The 18884-nt window shown below is 47.9% G+C and overlaps 1 protein-coding gene across 1 annotated transcript in view; it reads left to right on the forward strand.

Moving 5' to 3' along the window:
• The window catches only part of THOC6 (THO complex subunit 6), a 152364-nt gene extending 133867 nt beyond the window's left edge, over positions 1-18497 (forward strand). Inside the window, exon 13 of the mRNA XM_086931721.1 lies at positions 18341-18497. Coding sequence (XP_086787847.1) covers positions 18341-18424 — 84 coding nt within the window. The 3' untranslated portion in view covers positions 18425-18497. The remainder of the gene's footprint in view (positions 1-18340) is intronic.
• The last annotated feature ends 387 nt before the right edge of the window (positions 18498-18884 follow it).

Consider the following 18884-nt stretch of genomic DNA (forward strand, 5'->3'; position numbering starts at 1 on the left):
TCACGCCGGCGTGGGCCTGTTGTAGGCGTCGGTGACGTCAGCGGAGTCGCGAGCGGTGCTGTGCCTCTGTGACGTCCGGACCCACGTCGGCGCAAAGCTACAAAAAGAATTTCCGAATGTTGCTGACGCAAGGGGATATTCACAAGGTGAGGAATCCACAGGTAGATATTGTATCTACCAGAAAAAGCGTTACCGAAGGTAAGTAACTTGTTCTTTTGGCGCACTTCTATCTGATCCCTTGGGACCCGCTTTGAACACCATACAGACTCCAGATCAGACATTAACTCCCACTCCAAGACCTGTGCCGGACCCTTCGTTGTAGACCCTGGTGCCAACGCCACCAGTGCTGGAGAAGGATATGGTGCTGGTTCTGCTGTCTGACACTGAACTGACTTCACTCAGATTTCGACTGTCGCGCTTCGAGATTACAAAAGCTCAACTGGCCATTATAAAGCCTGACTGAACCAATGCTTAAACAAGGTAGACCCTAAACGCTTCAAACGCAACTTCCTGAAGGCCACCCTGAAACCCCATTTGTGGACACCTACTTTTCACTGATCAATGGAGCCACGAGCACCGATATCCTCTACACTCTACGTAGAGCACAGTGGAGGAAAGCGTTCCTCTCCGTTCTCACTATCTCCACCACCAGAAAATCCGCTCATGGTCTAACGCTCTCTATCACACCATCCCAAGTTCTCCCAGGCAGAGCCACCATCACCATCTACAACAACGGGACCATCCTATTCCAATCCACAGATAGGAACCTTGACCTACTCGACAACCTGTTCCCCACCTTCATAGAACACATCTCCAACCGGCGGACCTCCATTCCTAACACCTCAGACTACACAACACCCTCCACTTCCAATCGTCAATCTAACATGCCTAACCTATCACAACAGCTGAACGACGCACACCTCTCCCCTCCCCCCAGCGCTGTAGTCAGTCACCCACCCGATGTAACCTCTCCACACCCCTCATTCACTGGCGAAGATCACTCCCCCTCATACATCCTCCATACCCCCACCCTCCCTACCCCCACCTCACACCTCCTACGAGTCTCGCAGAACCCACCACCGCCCTGAACTTATCTCCCCCGCCCGCGGCAGGTCCATCTCCCACCCTATCCCCCCCCCCACTCTCACTCCCCACTACCCCACTCTCCCAACTAGACTCACAGAACACACCACCTCCCTTACCTTAACCCCTCCTCCTCTCTCCCCCCAATTCTCAGCCCCCACTACCTTCCTTGCACCCCCACCGTCTCCAGCCTACACTCATCCCTCAACTCACCTGCGCCGCCTCCCACCAGCGTCCTCACCTATGCCTCCAACCTCCCCCCTACTTCATCCACACATTTCACCCACAAATTCTCTCACCCATCGAATGTCACCCCACTTACTATTACCGCAGAGCCCTGCACTAACGCTAGCATATCCCCCCCCTCCCCAGTTCCCTTTCCAGTTCCCTACTCAACCACTCGCCCACGGCTCTCATCCACAACACCATAGCCCTGCACTAACGCTAGCATATCCCCCCCCCTCCCCAGTTCCCTTTCCAGTTCCCTACTCAACCACTCGCCCACGGCTCTCATCCACAACACCATCCCCAATCCAACTCTGGACATGATTATATCCACCCTCCTACAAGTCAAAGAAGATCTCCACACCATCAAAGAACTTCTTTTCACACACCCCAGACACCCCCTACCCACCACCACTTCCTCACCCAACAAGTCCCCCACCCTCCCCACAGACCCTCTCACTCAATACTCCCCGCGTTGGCCCTCTATCCCCGCTCACAATCACGCCTACCGCCTCCGCCGCGCCCTCAACACCCTTTCGGACCACAACTTATACACCCTCCTTCGCTCATATGGCCCAGGTCCCTTAAAACACACAACCACCACACACCTCCCCATACCCACAATTCTCACAAATCCCCTTAGGCCCCCCACTCTAAGCAACAGAACTTCCGTCCCCAATAATCTCAGAAAAGTCCCCCTCTCTCTAGAACACTCGACCACCCTTCTCACCCCCAGACTCAAATCGGCCCGAGACACTCCTCTGACATCGCGGATCTCATCATAACAATGGATCTTGACCTAGCCATTCTGACTGAAACGAGGCTAACTGAAACTTCTACACCTATAATGGACATACTAGTCCCCCCCCAACTACCACATCATTAGACTCGACGGGACCGGCAAGACGGGCGGAGGAATCGCATGCATTTTTAGGAGCAACCTCGCTGTTACTAAAGACACCTCCCCCTCCCTCACTTCCTGTGAACTCTTCTGCCTCGATATCTCCAGCGAGGGCAAACCTGTATGCTCTTTACATGTCCTCTACCACCCGCCCAGGGACAACCTCACCTTCACCCAACAACTCATGGACACGATCTCATCCAAAGCCGGTCGGCAGATCACTCAAATCTACCTGGGTGACTTCAATCTCCACTGGAACGATCAGAAATACGCAGTGGTGAATAGTCTCAAAACTTTCCTTAATGCACTTGACCTCACCCAAATCTGCAACAGCCCGACACACGACAAAGGCTCGATCCTCGACCTTATCATCGCCAAAGAGGACTCTACCCAACTGGGGGCGATCCAACCCTGTGACTGGTCAGACCACCACATTATCACTTTCTTCATCAACGAAAAAGTTAAACTTCACCCGGCTCAACCCACCAAATCCAAGATCTGGAAAAGGGACATGAAGAATCTTGACCCTAACTCCTTGCCTTCCCACACCTGCAGTCTCCTCCTTCCCCCTTCGGGCGCCTCTGATGTTCAATCACTGACCGACCTCTACCTCGATTCTATGACCTCAATAATCAACAAAGCCGACCCCCTGCAACTGAAGAGAGTCTCCACCAAGAACTCGAACCCTTGGTATGATGGTAGACTCAATGAAGACAGGTGTGCTATGCGAATGTCAGAGGGCATCTGGAGATCTGACCCCTCAGCACTGCACCTTAAAACGCTTAAGAACAAGAGAAATGCCTACTTTAGGAAAATCAAGCGCTCGAAATCTGACTTCTTTAGCCTCCAGCTGGACCAAGCAAAAAACCGACTAAGAAAACTGTTCGAACTAGTCAAAACTCAAACCAAGATGCAACCCTTACAATCAAACAGCACAACAAGCGATATTTCACACTGTGAAGACTTTTCTGCTTTCTTTAAGCTAAAGACCGACAACATAAGAAGTGATCTCCTCAATGATGTAAGCCGATACTCCTGCCCCATCAGCATGACTACCACTCAACCTAAAAACAACGCATCATGGACGTCCTTCGACACCTACTCTGAGGAAACAATTCAAAAACTGCTCGGCACCTTGAAGCCCTCCATTCACCTCACAGACCCCCTACCTGCTAATGCTGTAAAAGACTTCACCCCCTGCTCCTCCCACTCTGGACTAAAATCATTAACAGCTCCCTTCAACAAGGACTCATCCCAGACTCCCTCAAGGTGGGGCAAGTCACGCCTATACTCAAGAAACCTACAGCTGACCCGTCTGACCTTAACAATTACCGCCCTATCACCAATATCCCCACCTTGGCCAAACTGCTGGAAAAATGCGTACAACTCCAACTGACAAAACACATTGATCAGTTTGACCTCCTCAACCCTCATCAATCAGGCTTCCGAGCAAAACACAGCACGGAATCGGCTATGACGCACATAATTGATGACGCCCTCCAAATCCTTGATCGCAATGATTCCTGCCTCCTCATCCTTCTTGATCTCTCCTCAGCATTTGATACTGTCAAACATGAGAACCTACTGGAGCTGTTAAATACCAGAATGGGTTTATCCGGGACTGTTCTCAAATGGTTGACTTCCTTCCTACATAACCGGTCTCAGAAGTTCAAGATCAACAACGTGCTGTCCTCATCTGTGCCTGTAACTTTAGGCGTCCCACAAGGATCTTCCCTATCCCCCACATTGTTCAACCTCGTCATGGAACCACTCACCACCTTGCTTCAAGCATCTAATGTACACATCCATATGTACGCCGATGACACTCAACTTTACCTCAAGCTACAATCCCCGGAAGACATCAAACTTCTGAACTCCACACTCGGAAACACCCAATCATGGTTGGCCGATAATCACCTCAAACTAAATGCTCTGAAAACTGAGTTCCTTCTGATCTCACCTCCTGCGAAAATCGGCATCACCCAAATCTGGCTCAATCACCTAACTGCGCTCAATGTCAAACCCACCATTGTGGAATCCGCGAAATCCTTAGGCATCACACTTGACGCCAACCTCAACATGCAGCAGCACATTAGCAAAGCAACTAAAGGAGCTAATTTCCAAATCAACACTTTGAGGAAACTTAAACCCTTCTTCCCAGCTAAGGACTTCCAAACTGCTGTACAAGCCCTATTCATCCCTCGCATAGACTACGGAATTGTGGCTCTCAGCGGACTCCCCCTATCAACAACTGCACCCCTAAGAGCCTCCTTGAACGCTGCCGCGAGACTCATCACTGGTTCAAGAAAACATTCCCATATATCCCCTGACTTAAAATCCCTGAACTGGCTGCCTTTTGAAGCCAGAATACAGCTGAAAATTGCCTGTATGACACCCTCGGCCGTACACCACAAGTCACCCAACTACCTCACTCAAAAGCTGACTATATCAGGATGCTCGAGATCCAATAGAAGTTCAAAAAATCTCCTCCTGAAACCTCGAAGATTCCAGAAGGAAAAAACATACAAACGCTCCTTCTCAGGAATGGCACCCAGGATCTGAAATGGACTCCCTCCTGAAACCAGGCTTATCTCCTCCACTGCATTTTTTAAGAAAGAGGTAAAAGCCATCCTTATGGCCAAGTTCACCTGAACTCTATTGTTGTTGGATCAAAGACTTTGCACCGTTTTTGTATTATTGGTTACCTGATTGTTTATTGGTATTATATTTTTACATGATTGCTATCCTATTCTGCTACTCACTTACTGCCGACTACTATACTGTACCCAATAGTTTGTTTAATCACCCTCTTGTTGCCCCTACCCCTTGTTTCTGTAAAGCGCTCTGATATCTGCAAAGATCTTGTTCGCGCTACATAAAACTTTGAATAAATAAATAAATAAAATAAATAAATGATGGTGGGGAAGGGAATGTTTTTTCCCCACTCACTATACCGATGAAAACTTTGCCATGGACTTACAAGAGGCCAGAAGACTTGATTCCTCCCCTGAAACAATGTTTGACTTTCCGTTTGGACCACCAACCAGTGAGTGCGCTTCATTTAGAGTGAAGGCTTGCAGCAGCCTTCAGTCAAGAAGAAAATGAAGGTTCTTATAGAAATGTTGCAACATGGGGCAGCTACATCTGATCCTCTGCTCCCATTTAACAAGGCCCTCACCAATACCTTGATGGGCACTTGTCCAAAGTCTTGTTCCTAACCACCAATGACTAGACAACTGGCCAGGTATCACAAACCGGCTCCTTGTGATCCTGATTTTCCTATAATACACAATACTCCAGAGTTCCTGGTAGTTTAGGCTTTAACCTGCAAGGTGAACCCAAATTAATTCCCCATGACTCCTCCGGATAGGGAGTGTAAGTGGATTGAGTCATTTGGAAAACAAATGTTCCTTTCAGCCAGCCTGGCATTGGTCCGTGTTGTTTTTTCATTAGGTTGTTAAAACCATGCCCTCTGTGACATGGCCAGCAAAATCCTGCCAGTGTTCACAGCAGATCTAAGAGCCTCTTTGGCTCTATTTATTACATCCATGAGGCAGCCAAATATGTGATTTGTGTTGGCCTAGATATTTCTGATTACCTGGGAAGGTGAGTTGGCACCATGGTTGAACCCCTCCGATATGTGTGCATGCATTTCATAGAATTAACTGGCAATAAACAACCCTCTCTCATGGATATGCCCTTTGATGACTTACACCTTTTTGGTGAGAAAGCAAGTTCTGCCTTGGCGTGCTTTAAAGATAGTAGAGACACGGCATATTCCCTGGGCATCTTGACCCCTGCCAAGCAGTTGACGACCTCCAGACGACGCTGAACCTTATTATATCATTGGAATTCACTGAAGTTGCATGTCACTCCTTCGCAGTGGCTTCAATTTATTTCAACTATTGGTGATATCATGCAGTTCAAAGCCTTCCCCCCATTGTTATGAGTCCAGGGCATTCAGACTATGAATCCGATGTGTCAGCCCCGGTCCCAGATCTCTGTGAAAGCAGCTGAGTCTTCTTGGCCTCTTACCCTCCGGCATCCTCCATGTCCATTACTCCAACTGGCACATGCTGACTCTACAATAGAATCTGAAGTACCAGTGGGCCCAGCATCGCAGCAATCTATTGGATGCCATCCAGATTGCAAAGAAGACAGTTCATGATCTGCAGTGATTGGTGCCCACATACAATTGGTCCAGCAGCAATTCCATCTCCCTTCCCAACCTGTTTGTGATAGTGGGGACGGTCACATTACTACTCAGTTGGGGAGGTGGAAAACAGAGAAATTGGGTGTCCAATGGAAGCCCAGTTCTATATCGATCTGTTGGAGCTATGGGCCATTCATCTAGCTCAGAAGGCCTTCCTGCGGTCAGTCAGTGGGAGGCTGATTCAGGTTCTTGCAGATAACATCACTGCCATGGAGTATTGCAACAAGCGGGGCAGAATGGATTCCTGTGTCATGTGCCATTAGGCTCTGTGCTTCTAGAGGTGGTTGGATCATCAGGAGATTTTCCGGATAATAAACCATCTGATGGGATCCCTGAATGCCAGGTTGGATAAGGTAAACAGGTGGTGTCTGGCAGATCATGAATGGTGTCTACATTTTAAGATGGCACAGGGTATCTTTCAGCAGTGGGGAAAACACTACCTATATCCTTTGGCCACTGTCACTGACCCGCAGTGTCAAACATTTTGCTGCATCTGAGTTCTCCCAAAAACACTCCTAAGGAGATGCATTCTGGCTGGAATGGAACATGGGACTTCTGTACCCTTTTTCCACCTCTCGTCCTCCTTTTTCTAGTTCTGAAAAAGATATAGAATGACCAGGCCCAAGTCATCCTACCCTAGTGGCTCCAGATTGGGCCAGCATAATGTGGTATCCGGAACTTCTGGCCATTAGCATCTGCCTTCTGTTCAGGCTAACACTTTGAGAGGATTTTTTAAGATCACAGCAGCAGGGCAGGGCCCTCCCCCCAAAACTTCGCCATCATTGCCTCCGTGCATGGAGATAAAGCAGCAGCAGTTGACTGTTTTTTATTTACCTCCAAAGTGGCGGATGTCATGTTCGCTTCCAGGCTCCCTTCTACAAGCCTATCTGTAGTGGACACTATTAGATCATATTTGTCAGCCCTTTCGGCCTTTCTACGTTTGTGGACTAACCACCACTGTTTAAATCATCTGTTGTGATGAAATGTATTAATGGTTTGACATGTGTTCCTTCCCAAAACGTATGTGATGTCACATTGGGACATTTATTTGGTATTGATGCTTCTCATGTGTACACTCTGAGCTTATGCATAGTTGATTGCTGCAGCTCCTGACTTAAAAGACTGTCTTACTCCTTGAGATTACTTCAGCTCTTGTGAGGGAGTTTGAGGCACTGTCAGCGCAACCGCCCTATACCACTTTTTTTTTTAACTAACTGGTTCTGTGGAATCCGGCTTCCTTCTTGCATAAAGTTGTGACATTTTTCCACTTTGGGCAACCCATCACCACAGATAGACGCAAAAGTTGTTCATGTTCAGGATCTCCCAAAAGGGGGAGAAGGCAACGGGGCAGCAGAAACATGTGTCTGTAGTGAAATCAAATCAAATCAAAACGAGTTTTTTTCGATTTTAAACTTTAAAATCATAAAAGCAGGTATATAAAAAAACATCTCATCCTATTTTACATATAAAAATTCATCAACTAGCCTGTCGGACTCTGACAAAGAGCTTATGGAGGCGGATTTTTCCACCGATGAAATAGCGCTCGCTATCCGCTCCCTTCGCTCGGGGAAGGCCTCTGGCCCGAATGGTATTCCGATTGAGCTGTACAAGCTATGCCCCGACAAAGTGGCGCTGTATCTTCGCCAAATGTTTTCGGCATCGCGAGATCTCGGATCCCTTCCCCGGGACCAGAGACTGGCGTCCATTGTAGTCATCCATAAAGATGGGAAGCCCCGTGATCAGTGTTCGTCATATCGGCCGATTTCGCTTTTGAACGTAGAACCAAAGATCCTTGCAAAGCTGTTGGCAAATCGGCTGATAACGGTGGTTAGCGATTTGGTACACCCGGATCAGTCCGGGTTTATTCCCCATCGAAATACCGCGCTTAACCTTCGCCGCCTTCATGGAGTACTTGCAAGGGCGGGGTCCCTTAGTGAGCCGGCCATCTTGGTTTCTTTAGATGCCTCGATGGCCTTTGATATGGTGGAATGGCCGTATTTGTGGGCGGCCCTTGCAAAATTCAGTTTTGGCCCCAATTTCATCGGGTGGGTTAGACTCTTGTATGAGCAACCGCTAGCCCAGGTGGTTGTTAACGGTAGGGCCTCGGAACCCTTTGTCCTCGGAAGAGGCACACGGCAGGGCTGTCCTCTGTCACCGCTGCTCTTTGCGCTTGCCCTTGAGCCCCTTGCCGCGTTGCTTCGGTGGGAACCATCGCTTAAGGGCATTAGGCGGTCCCCCGATTTCGAGGATCGCATATCGTTGTACGCAGACGATATATTGTTGTATCTCGCTTCCCCTCGTAAATCATTGGGAGTCCTGTTTGACGTCCTGAGTTCCTTCGGGAGAAATTCTAGATTGGTTATTAATTGGGCCAAGTACTCTCTTACTGGAGAATTGCCCCCTTCGCCCCGTGTCTGACCGATTCAGATTTCACACGTTGGCTTTAAGTATTTGGGGATCTTTATATCATTGGACCCCGCAGCACGATATGAGCGAAATTTGCTTCCTCCGCTTGTACGGCTTAGTTCAGATGTCGCAGCGTGGTGTAATCTGCCGCTGTCCCCAGTGGGGAGAGCGGCCCTCTTCAAGAGGATGTCTCTTCCCTGATTCCTATACGCCATCCAAAACACGCTTGACTTAGTACCAGCCAGCTATTTTCGCAAAATACAGGGCCTTCAGAGGAAGCTTGTGTGGGGCTGGCGACCCCGCATTGCACTTGCGAAATTGACTCTGCCCTGGTACGATGGCGGCATAGCGTTGCCCGATATCAAAAGATATTATTGGGCATCCCAATTGAGTGCTATTAACCATGCAATGTACGGTCCTGTTCCGAATCCCGCATTCGCAATGGACTATAATAGGGTGCTTTATTCTAAGGCGGCTAGGAAAAATCTGACTGGCCCCACTGGGGTAGCGGTGCGGGTGTGGGGTAGTGCGACCGCGGCCATGGGCTGGTCGGACAAGCTAACTAGAGCCACCCCCTTGTACGCGGCGGAGAGACTGGGCAGCCTTTGGACTACGAAGGGATTTGACAATTGGGACCTCATTGGCATTAGTAAGGTCGGAGATCTTTGGTTCAAGAACAGAATCAAGACTTTCGACAAACTCAAACGGGAATATACATTGAGTGATAGGGAGCACTTCCGCTATATCCAGATCCGCCACGCGCTTGAGTCGGTCTTCCCAGCCGGAACCACTATTCCAGAGTCCTCTCCTCTGGAAGACAGAGTGCTTGACGGATATGTCCCCGATAGCACTATTTCTCTCATTTACAAAAAACTTATCAACGACCGCTCGGATCTCCTGTTACAGCTTTGTGACGCTTGGACCAGCGATGGACTGGATTTGGACGATGAAGACTGGCAGGCCGCGATATCTTCCCCCAAGGAGGTCGCGATTCCGGCGCGTCTCCGGCTGGTGCAACTGAAGATTTTGCACCGTGTCTATGTCACAGGTCCACGCCTGATGTGTATAGGTTATTCGGTGGATGGGTTGTGTAGGCGCGGCTGCGGTATGCTTGTTACTTTTCTTCATATTATATGGGAATGTCCGGATGTTGCGCGGTTTTGGAATCTAGTGCATGCTATTATGGAAGAGGTGACGGGTGTTGCACTATTGCCGGAGGCCAGACGCTGTCTGTTAAATATCTGGGAGCCGAATGACTACAGTATTGCTCAGACTCAATGGGCCACCCTCACCAACATGGTAGCGAAAAGGGATATAGCCCAATTGTGGGGGTCTCCAAGGGCACCTTTAGTCTCAACATGGGAAGAAAACCTGGATTGGAGCATGTTCAGAGAAAAAACTGTGTATGTTGCCCGTGGTAGACCCGAGAAGTGGGGGAGGATATGGGGCCAATGGAACTCGTATCGTGGAGAGATTTGCACCCCCCCCCCCTTTAGTAGAGGTCTCTGACGTTCCTCTGGCCCCGTGACCATGCATTCCATGCCATTTACTTCTTAATATGTGTGATTGCTTGCCCTCTCTCGGCCCCCTCCCTTCCCCGAGATCCCTCATTTGTCACTACATTGCCTTCCTTTAATGTGTCGCTCCCCCTATCGTTTGAGACAGCCACTAAACTTTATAGTCTATTGCCTCGATTTTTTGTTTGAGTGTGTGTTTATAAAATACAAAATGTGAAACCTTTTGTTTATCCTCCTATCACCACTGGTCTTCTATGCTGTCCTAAGATATCGCTGCCGGGCCTAAGGGTTGTCGGCTGATGAGCTGTGTACACATGATCTTGGTACTAATTGCTACTGGCCGGCCTCAGTGGTTGTAGGTCTGTAATTGTAATGCTTTTCTTGCAATAAAGGTTTAAAAAAAAAAAAAAAAATCATCAAAGCTCATATCATGAATATAAATTCCTAATAATTCATAGAATACATGTAAACAATCAATGATTTCTAAAATGTCCCATCTCACACTAATTGCTTCCAACGTATTTCATATCTTGCAATTTAGTTACTTAGGCATTTCCTAGCCCTCAACACACTCTTTAGAAAACCCATCATACCGCCAATACAGTAGCAATTTCACAACATCTGTAAGTGCATGAAGGCAGGGCGACATTGCCTCCATCCTCACTGTTTTAATAGGGGTTTTAACCATTTTCGCCTTTCGTTGCTATAAAATTTACAAAATAAAATTACATGTATTGTGGTTTGTAATGAGATATTGTCACAGGGGCATCGGCAAAGTTCCCTTGACCAATTGTTAATAACTGGATGTCTGGTCAAGTGATGGAAAGTCCCAAATCTAAATCTTGTTAGTAGGTATCTATCGTATCCACCCGAGATACATAACAAATATGGTTGGATGTCGTGTGTTATAGTGATTATTTGATGCTTAACCACCATAGGGTTATTCATCTCAAGAGTTAACCTATTTTCTTCCAGATGGGTCATACAAACTTTTTTTTAAATCCTTCCGGTTAATAAAATTAAAAAACTCTGGGTGTCCGATGTCCTGCATAACATTTTTTACATATTTAAGCCATAAGATTTTGCAGGCATTATCTAATCTCATTGCATCCATTATTATTTCCCTATTAGGCCAGTACTAGCTGAAGTCCAAATTCTGTGCCAGAGCAACACAGGTTAAACCTTGATTAAACAAGAAATATATGGAATTCCTAGTTCGCTGTGATAATTAAAAAGTGGGGCACTAACTGGGACAGCTAAAATAAACCTTAAGAAGGTATTTTCAATACATTGAGTTGATGTACATTCTTGAAAACCCCAAATACCTGCAATGCTCACACATTTAGCTTGATACATTTTTAATAGAATTTCTGGCTGCCCCAATCTTTTTGTAAAGTTTGTTAGGGCCGGTTCGGTTAAAAAGGACACCCAGATAACAAAAAGAGTTAAAAGTTTCCACCCTACTCCCCTGCGTAGTAACTTCTAATCTTGTTTTTCCCTCTCCCACATGACATACAAAGCTTTTCTTTGCATTCAATTTTAACCCAAGCCGGTCCATAAAACTAGTCTAAAAGGAGAGAGCCCTCTGTAATCCGATGTGGGTATCTGCCATAAGTAACACATCATCGGAATAGCGGAGAGAGGCTATCAGGCAGGTATTTACAGATGGTGGGTCCCTAGCGTATGACACCAACTCCCGTTCCAAAGCGTTGGTATATAGTGAGAACAGGAGTGGTGCCAAGACGCAACCTTGCCTTACGCCCCTTTCCACTTTAAATGGTACGGTACACTCTCCCTTAATTCCATAACGGACTTTTGCAGTGGCACCAGAATATAGCTGCCTTACAAACTGAATTAAAACAGGGTCAACTTTTAATTGGTTAAGAACACCCCACTGCTTATTGTGAATTACACAATCAAAGGCAGCTGTGGGGTCAACGAATGGCAAATAGAATTTCCCTGTTTTAGCCTGCGTATATTTACCAATTGATATACTATGGTTTAAATCTGCTAGTTAGTTACTAAGCCGGCTCTAAAACCATACTGGACGTTGCTTAAAATACCTTTTTCCTCAGTCCATGCCTGTAATCGATCTTAAAAAATCCTGCCCGCTACCTTCATTAAGGAGTCCAACAGAGATATTGGACGGTAGCAGGCAGGGTTCTCCTGCTCATTAGGTTTCCCCTGTCGAAAGCTGCACACCGCGCAGCTTTGTGGCGCAGGCGAAATCTTATGCGTACAGTATGTGTGTGTTGTCCCGCCCCTCTGTTCCATTGGCTAGCTCCATAAATGGAGGCTAGCCATTGGAACAGAGATCTATCCGTCAATGCCGGAGCAGATTCGTGGGCATTCCCGAGAATTTTAGGCTTTTGCCCACGTCATGCGGCGGTGGGCGGATGTTATTTTTTTTTTTTTTTGGACGCCATGTTTTGATCATTTGCCGCCGGAAGATGTCCAGGTGAGTGCTGTTTTATTTTTCGAGCCTTCTTGTGCCTGTTCCCGCCCCCCCTCCTGCTGTCCGTTTGCCCGTTCCCGCCCCCCTCCCGCTGTCCGTGTGCCGTTAACCCGCCCCCCTCCCGCTGTCCGTTTGCCTGTTCCCGCCCCCCCCTCCCGCTGTCCGTGTGCCCGTGCTTAATGCTTGTTGTTTTGGTGTCCGAGAGCTGAAGACCATAATAACGAGACTCATACCAAGAAAACCATAGCCTTTTTATTTCTGAGAGGGGAGATTGCAATGTGACATTAAGAGGAACAATTTGTCTAGAGATGGAGCATGCGATTTTGGGTTCCTGCCTCACAAAAACAAAGAAGCAATGGTACCATAAATCAGAAATGGAGTAAAAACGGTGTAATGTTTATCAATAAAGTAGTAGTCTTTGTTATGGAACTTACTTCAAATTGATCTCTTTTGAGTGCCACACAGAAGCATTGCCCCGGTCACCCTGCCTGTTGGCGCACACGCTGCTCCGCTGCCTGTCCCTCTCTCAGGTCTGCCTTCCACACTCGCTCTGGAGTGCCTGTCGCGCCTTCTCTCTCCCTCCTTCCTCGCTCTCATCGCAACCCTTCATGCCCACGCCTCATTGTTGCAGGCTGGCGCAGCTCGGCTGCCGTCTTGTGCAGCCTCGCCCCGACTCAGCCCAGCTTCCAGTGGTGCCCCAGCACTCAGGTGGATGGGGTGGCCTGCTGCATTGCTTTCACTCTCCACTTGTTAAAGTGCCGGTGCTCGTGGCTTCTAAGGCGACCCCCTCCCGCCAGTCACCCGGCGGACTGCCCTCAGCATGGCTCAGCCCATGGCTTGCTCCTGGGCCGCAACGCAGGACAGGCTGCTGTGTATTCCGCATCACCTTGCTGCAGGTACGTCGTGTGCGTCTGCACATGTTTGTGTGGTCCGGGGGTGCTTTACAGACATTCGCCGGCCCGCTGGTGAAACCGGAGTCTTTAGAACTGTGTGCCCTCTGCTATAATCAAAGCCACGGGAGGGCACTGGCAGTGCTGGGTGTTGGTGGTAAGCATGCAGCTAGCTACGAGCGTACAATGACTCATAGTGCAGGCTGACTTGTCTCCAAATGCTTACATAGATTAATGCCACCCACCTTCTGTTTGGCACCCATTTTGTCGATATCAGAAAGATGACAGTAAAGCTTTTGGGGTATAGACCCTGTTGGTGGGACCTGTCCTGGTAGAGACGTGAAACGTGGCAACGGATTGTGTACTTTTAAGATGTATGTATGGAGAGATGCGAGACAATGAAAGAGCCTCCGAGGGGCAGCGGCAGACGGCACTGAGCATGTGCACAGCGCAGGATTCAACCGGGGGGCAAAGCCAGCGCAGCGCGGGGGACAGACACTGATCCCCACACACCACATACAGCTCACCCCACACAGCTCACAACACACTGATGGATCACAAGACACAGCTCATCACACAGAGCTCACCACACACAGCTCACTATCGTACATGCCAACATTTCAGAAGAGCAAAGTGGGTGTGTGTGGCTCTGGGTGGGTGTGTGTGGGGCTCTGGGTGGGTGTGAGTGGGGCTCTGGGTGGGTGTGAGTGGGGCTCTGGGTGGGTGTGAGTGGGGCTCTGGGTGGGTGCGAGTGGGGCTCTGGGTGGGTGCGAGTGGGGCTCTGGGTGGGTGCGAGTGGGGCTCTGGGTGGGTGCGAGTGGGGCTCTGGGTGGGTGCGAGTGGGGCTCTGGGTGGGTGCGAGTGGGGCTCTGGGTGGGTGCGAGTGGGGCTCTGGGTGGGTGCGAGTGGGGCTCTGGGTGGGTGCGAGTGGGGCTCTGGGTGGGTGCGAGTGGGGCTCTGGGTGGGTGCGAGTGGGGCTCTGGGTGGGTGCGAGTGGGGCTCTGGGTGGGTGCGAGTGGGGCTCTGGGTGGGTGCGAGTGGGGCTCTGGGTGGGTGCGAGTGGGGCTCTGGGTGGGTGCGAGTGGGGCTCTGGGTGGGTGCGAGTGGGGCTCTGGGTGTGTGTGTGTGTGTGGCTCTGGGTGTGTGTGTGTGTGTGGCTCTGGGTGTGTGTGTGTGTGTGGCTCTGGGTGTGTGTGTGTGTGGCTCTGGGTGTGTGTGTGGCTCTGTGTGTGTGGGTGGCTCTGTGTGTGTGTGTGTGGCTCTGGGTGTGTGTGGCTCTGGGTGTGTGTGTGTGGCTCTGTGTGTGTGTGTGTGTGGGTGGCTCTGGGTGTGTGTGTGTGGTAGTGATTGCTGTCTGCTGAGCTCGTCCATAGGGTACAATAGGTCTCACATTTGCGAGAGATTAAGATAATGGCAATGTAAATGACAATGCCATTTATTTATCTGTTTTAAAAACCAACACAAGTTTGTCATTTACAATGCCAATAGCTCTAACCTTTCCAAAGGTGAAACCATTGCATTGTAAATGCTTGTTAAAAATGGGGACTATAATTGTGTCTGCAGTCAATCCCATTTACCTAAAGATTAAATTCCTCACCCACCCTGAAGTGGCATGCTTCATCATAGGACCTCTCCTCAACTCATGATATTGAGGGATGTGCACGACAACCCTCATCCATGGGGAGCTCTTGAGGTGTAGGTCCTACTTGGTGATAGGTATGGGCATTCTATCTAAATAAAATGACAGCAGAGGTAGAGGACTGTTAAAACTACCTATTGGTGGACTTGTGCTAATTTATTTCTGTTCCCAGTAGGTGGTTAAAAAAGCGGGGGTATGATTCAACCAATAAACAGTGGCCAACAGGCTTCTACCTACAAAAACCCTGAACACTGGTGTACACATATTTATCGGGACCAATGATTCCTCTGTGCAAAGTAAACAATATAAGGAGAGGTGTAGAAATATACTACCACTAATTCAATCCATCACCATGCCCGCATTCTTCACCCCTCAAAATAGGGTGGAGAGTCTTCATCAGTAGGACCCCAAAAGTGGCTTTAAGCTTTTGTATTAATCATACCAATGACAAGAGAGTGAGGACGGTCAGCTTTTTGTAGCGTTCTCTCTGGTGGAAAAATGGAATGCTGAGCAGAAGAATACCCTTTCAAGGTGGATATTCCTCTGCATTAATATCTGCTGCACACCAGCCATGAAGCAGCCATTAGTAGGTTTGAGAGCCTTCTTCACCAGGGCTAAATATACTGCTACTGCTTTGGCACATGGAAGTCCTGCAGGACATTTGGTCTGGCCCCACTCCACAGATCCTTCACCTTGGAAAGTACTGCTTTGGTATACATCTAAAGTGAGGAGACTGTGGTTAGAACAAGTTACTTACCTTTGGTAACTGTTTCTGGTGAATACTTTATCTAACCAGTTTCCTCACTGCCCTCCGACCTCCCTATTCTGTTCAGCTGCCTTTTTTTTAAAGTCTGAAACCTTCCCAAATTAGAAATCAGCACACTTGTAGCAAAAATTGTTAATGCTTCGCATCTAGGGGTGCACTTTAGTGCTGCCCTCTGTCTCGCCACATCCTTAAGGGCCCCCTGGGAAAATGTTTGTGAGTATCCATGACTTAACCCAAGTTCACATTTGATCAGAAAGGTGCCAAACTAGCATATGTGGCAAATATCTCCACTAAAAGATATTTCTGCAGCAGCAACATAGTCATCCACACACACCTTTAGGAAACGTTATTGTGTCATTGTGTCAATCAGGCAAGGAAGGAAGTGCATGTGGTACAGTCCGTTTTGAAACATATTTTTAGTCCTACCAACCCTTCGCGCACACCTCCGTAAGAGGGGTAAAAACCACTGTGAATGTAGATAAGTTAAACATTGCATAGGGAACTTGTTATTTACCTGCACCAATAGTTATGTAGCATAGAACTCTTGTCAATTCACATTCTCCCCCACCTCACTGGTGAAGTGAGCAGAGAGGCGAAGAGGTCCAGTATTTAATATAGCAAAAACAACAAAAAAATCTGGAAATTGAGGGAATCCACTCTGACATTGTCAGTGTCACTGACCCGCTTGTGATCGTTGCCTCCCAAAACAAAACAACATTGGCAAGGCCAATTGGTCTCTCCTTTGTGCCATTTTGACTTTGCCAATGGCTTTTAGCCATGCTGCACAGAATCTGCGGTGCTGTTTAGTGTGGCTAAAGTTTTTAAAAAAAAGACAAGTAAAACCCTTTAACATGGCCGCACAATTCATTTTGTAGGCACATGCACCACGCATATGTGCACCTACAAAATGGTCCAGGCACTTTTTTCTTTTTAGTTGACAGTCCAATTTGGATTGGTAACAAAAAAGAAAAGAAAATATGGTCAAGTATTTTTTTCAGTTGATGGGAGGAGCGGGATCAACCTGGAGGAGGGTGGGAGAACAGCGAAGCAACTCAGGATGGGACATAAAAGCAACGGGAGGGACACAATGGGACATAAGAGCAACATGGAGGTTGTTCAATGGGCAGAAGTACACAGGTGAGCAGAGGAAGGAGGAAGGTTTGGAGAATCATTTGGGCCATAGAGAGTAACATGGAGTGCAGGGAGAGAGAGTTACTTGAGGGAGATGCAGTGGCATAGCTAGCCCGCGTGCCTGTGGCATACCTGCGTTTGCTGCTCAGCATGTAAGAGCGGAGGGGGGGGGGGGTGCTGGTGATTCCTGTGTCAACTTCAGGTAAGAGCGTGGGGGATGCTGGAGATTCCCACGACGGCAGCAGGTACGGATGAAAGCTTCTGCCCCCAAAACCCAAAATGTGTGCCACCTTGCTACGCCACTAGGGAAATGGCTCAAAAGCACACACTGATGATGTGCTGCACGCAAAAAATAGTGCTTGAAAAACACGCAGTAGAAGCAACGATGCCAACCAATCAAAAAGATTGTAAAGAGGCAGTACTCCGTGGAAGAGAAAAACTCGAAATTGACAACCTGGGATACAAATAAGAAGCAAGCAAATGAGTATCAATGAAAGCAAAACAATGGTAAGCAATGGATGGACTCCAAGCCCCTCTAAGTACTTCGAAAGCCACAATATGCCTCGCAACAGGCAGTGTATGTGTTGTCTAAAAGTTGTTGCTTAAAAACTCATACTAAGTCAGGACTTCCTTTACCAAACTCTATATAGGGGAATAGTGTGACCCTTCCACTAGATGGTGGCATAATGCAATCCACGTGAATGTAGAAGAGTTCTGCGCTGCAAAACTATTGTTACAGGTAAGTAGCGAGTTTCTTATTGACCCTCCACCTGAAATTGGGAGTTATATTCAGCAAGACGTGCTGCAAAATGTTTGAAAAAGATAAACTAACTTTTCCAATAGTAGATCAGTGCTCCTTTTGTTATTAGTGGATGCTTTTTTTTAAAGCACCTGTTGATGTTTCACATTATGTTTCTGTACTCTCCACTATGCTATGCTTAGGTGGATTTGAACGCTGAATTGCTACTTTGTGCAGTTGTGGATGACACATCAGGCATGCCACAAGAGCTGCCTTCTCTCCTATAATAACCTATCTTGTGATTAGCATCACCTTTTGGTGTCCAATTTGGGAGGTTGCAATCTAGGTCAACATTTTTTTCTTCTTTTTTGACAGGTATTGACGGCTGCTGGGACAAGCTCGAAAATCGACGTCTTCACAAATTTCGGATACCGGGCATTTTCTTTCACATTTGTGTGACACACATTGCACTTAATTTTGTATTTTATTTGTTTTTATTAATTTGTTTTTGTAATAAACTGGAATCACTGATTGTTTTGTTTCTTTCATTGAAAGTGTGACAATCTTGTCTTGGATGTGACTGATTATGTACATATCTTCAATTGCAAGGGCTCATTCTGTCCGAGAAGTGCCATTGGAGAATATCCTCCGGTTTGAGATACTTTCTCGCAACCATAGTCGGTTGCATCAGTATTTCACAGGGTAGGTACCTTCTTCCCATTGATGCTCTCCTCACTGACAAACGCCATGGTGTTTGGGTGAATGTGCTTTAGAGCATCTAGGTTTTTGTTCCCAGAAGTGCCACTGGACCCTACTGGTGCCCTCTGTCATTGATTTCAAGTTGCCTATCAGGGGTGCTGCTTGCACTCGGTCCTGCACTGGGCATCCCATCTTTTAATGCCCTTCTGTTTGGCCCATA

Source organism: Lissotriton vulgaris, chromosome 7 (genome assembly GCF_964263255.1).
Source record: "Lissotriton vulgaris chromosome 7, aLisVul1.2, whole genome shotgun sequence".
In the NCBI taxonomy this organism is placed as follows: Eukaryota; Metazoa; Chordata; class Amphibia; order Caudata; family Salamandridae; genus Lissotriton; species Lissotriton vulgaris.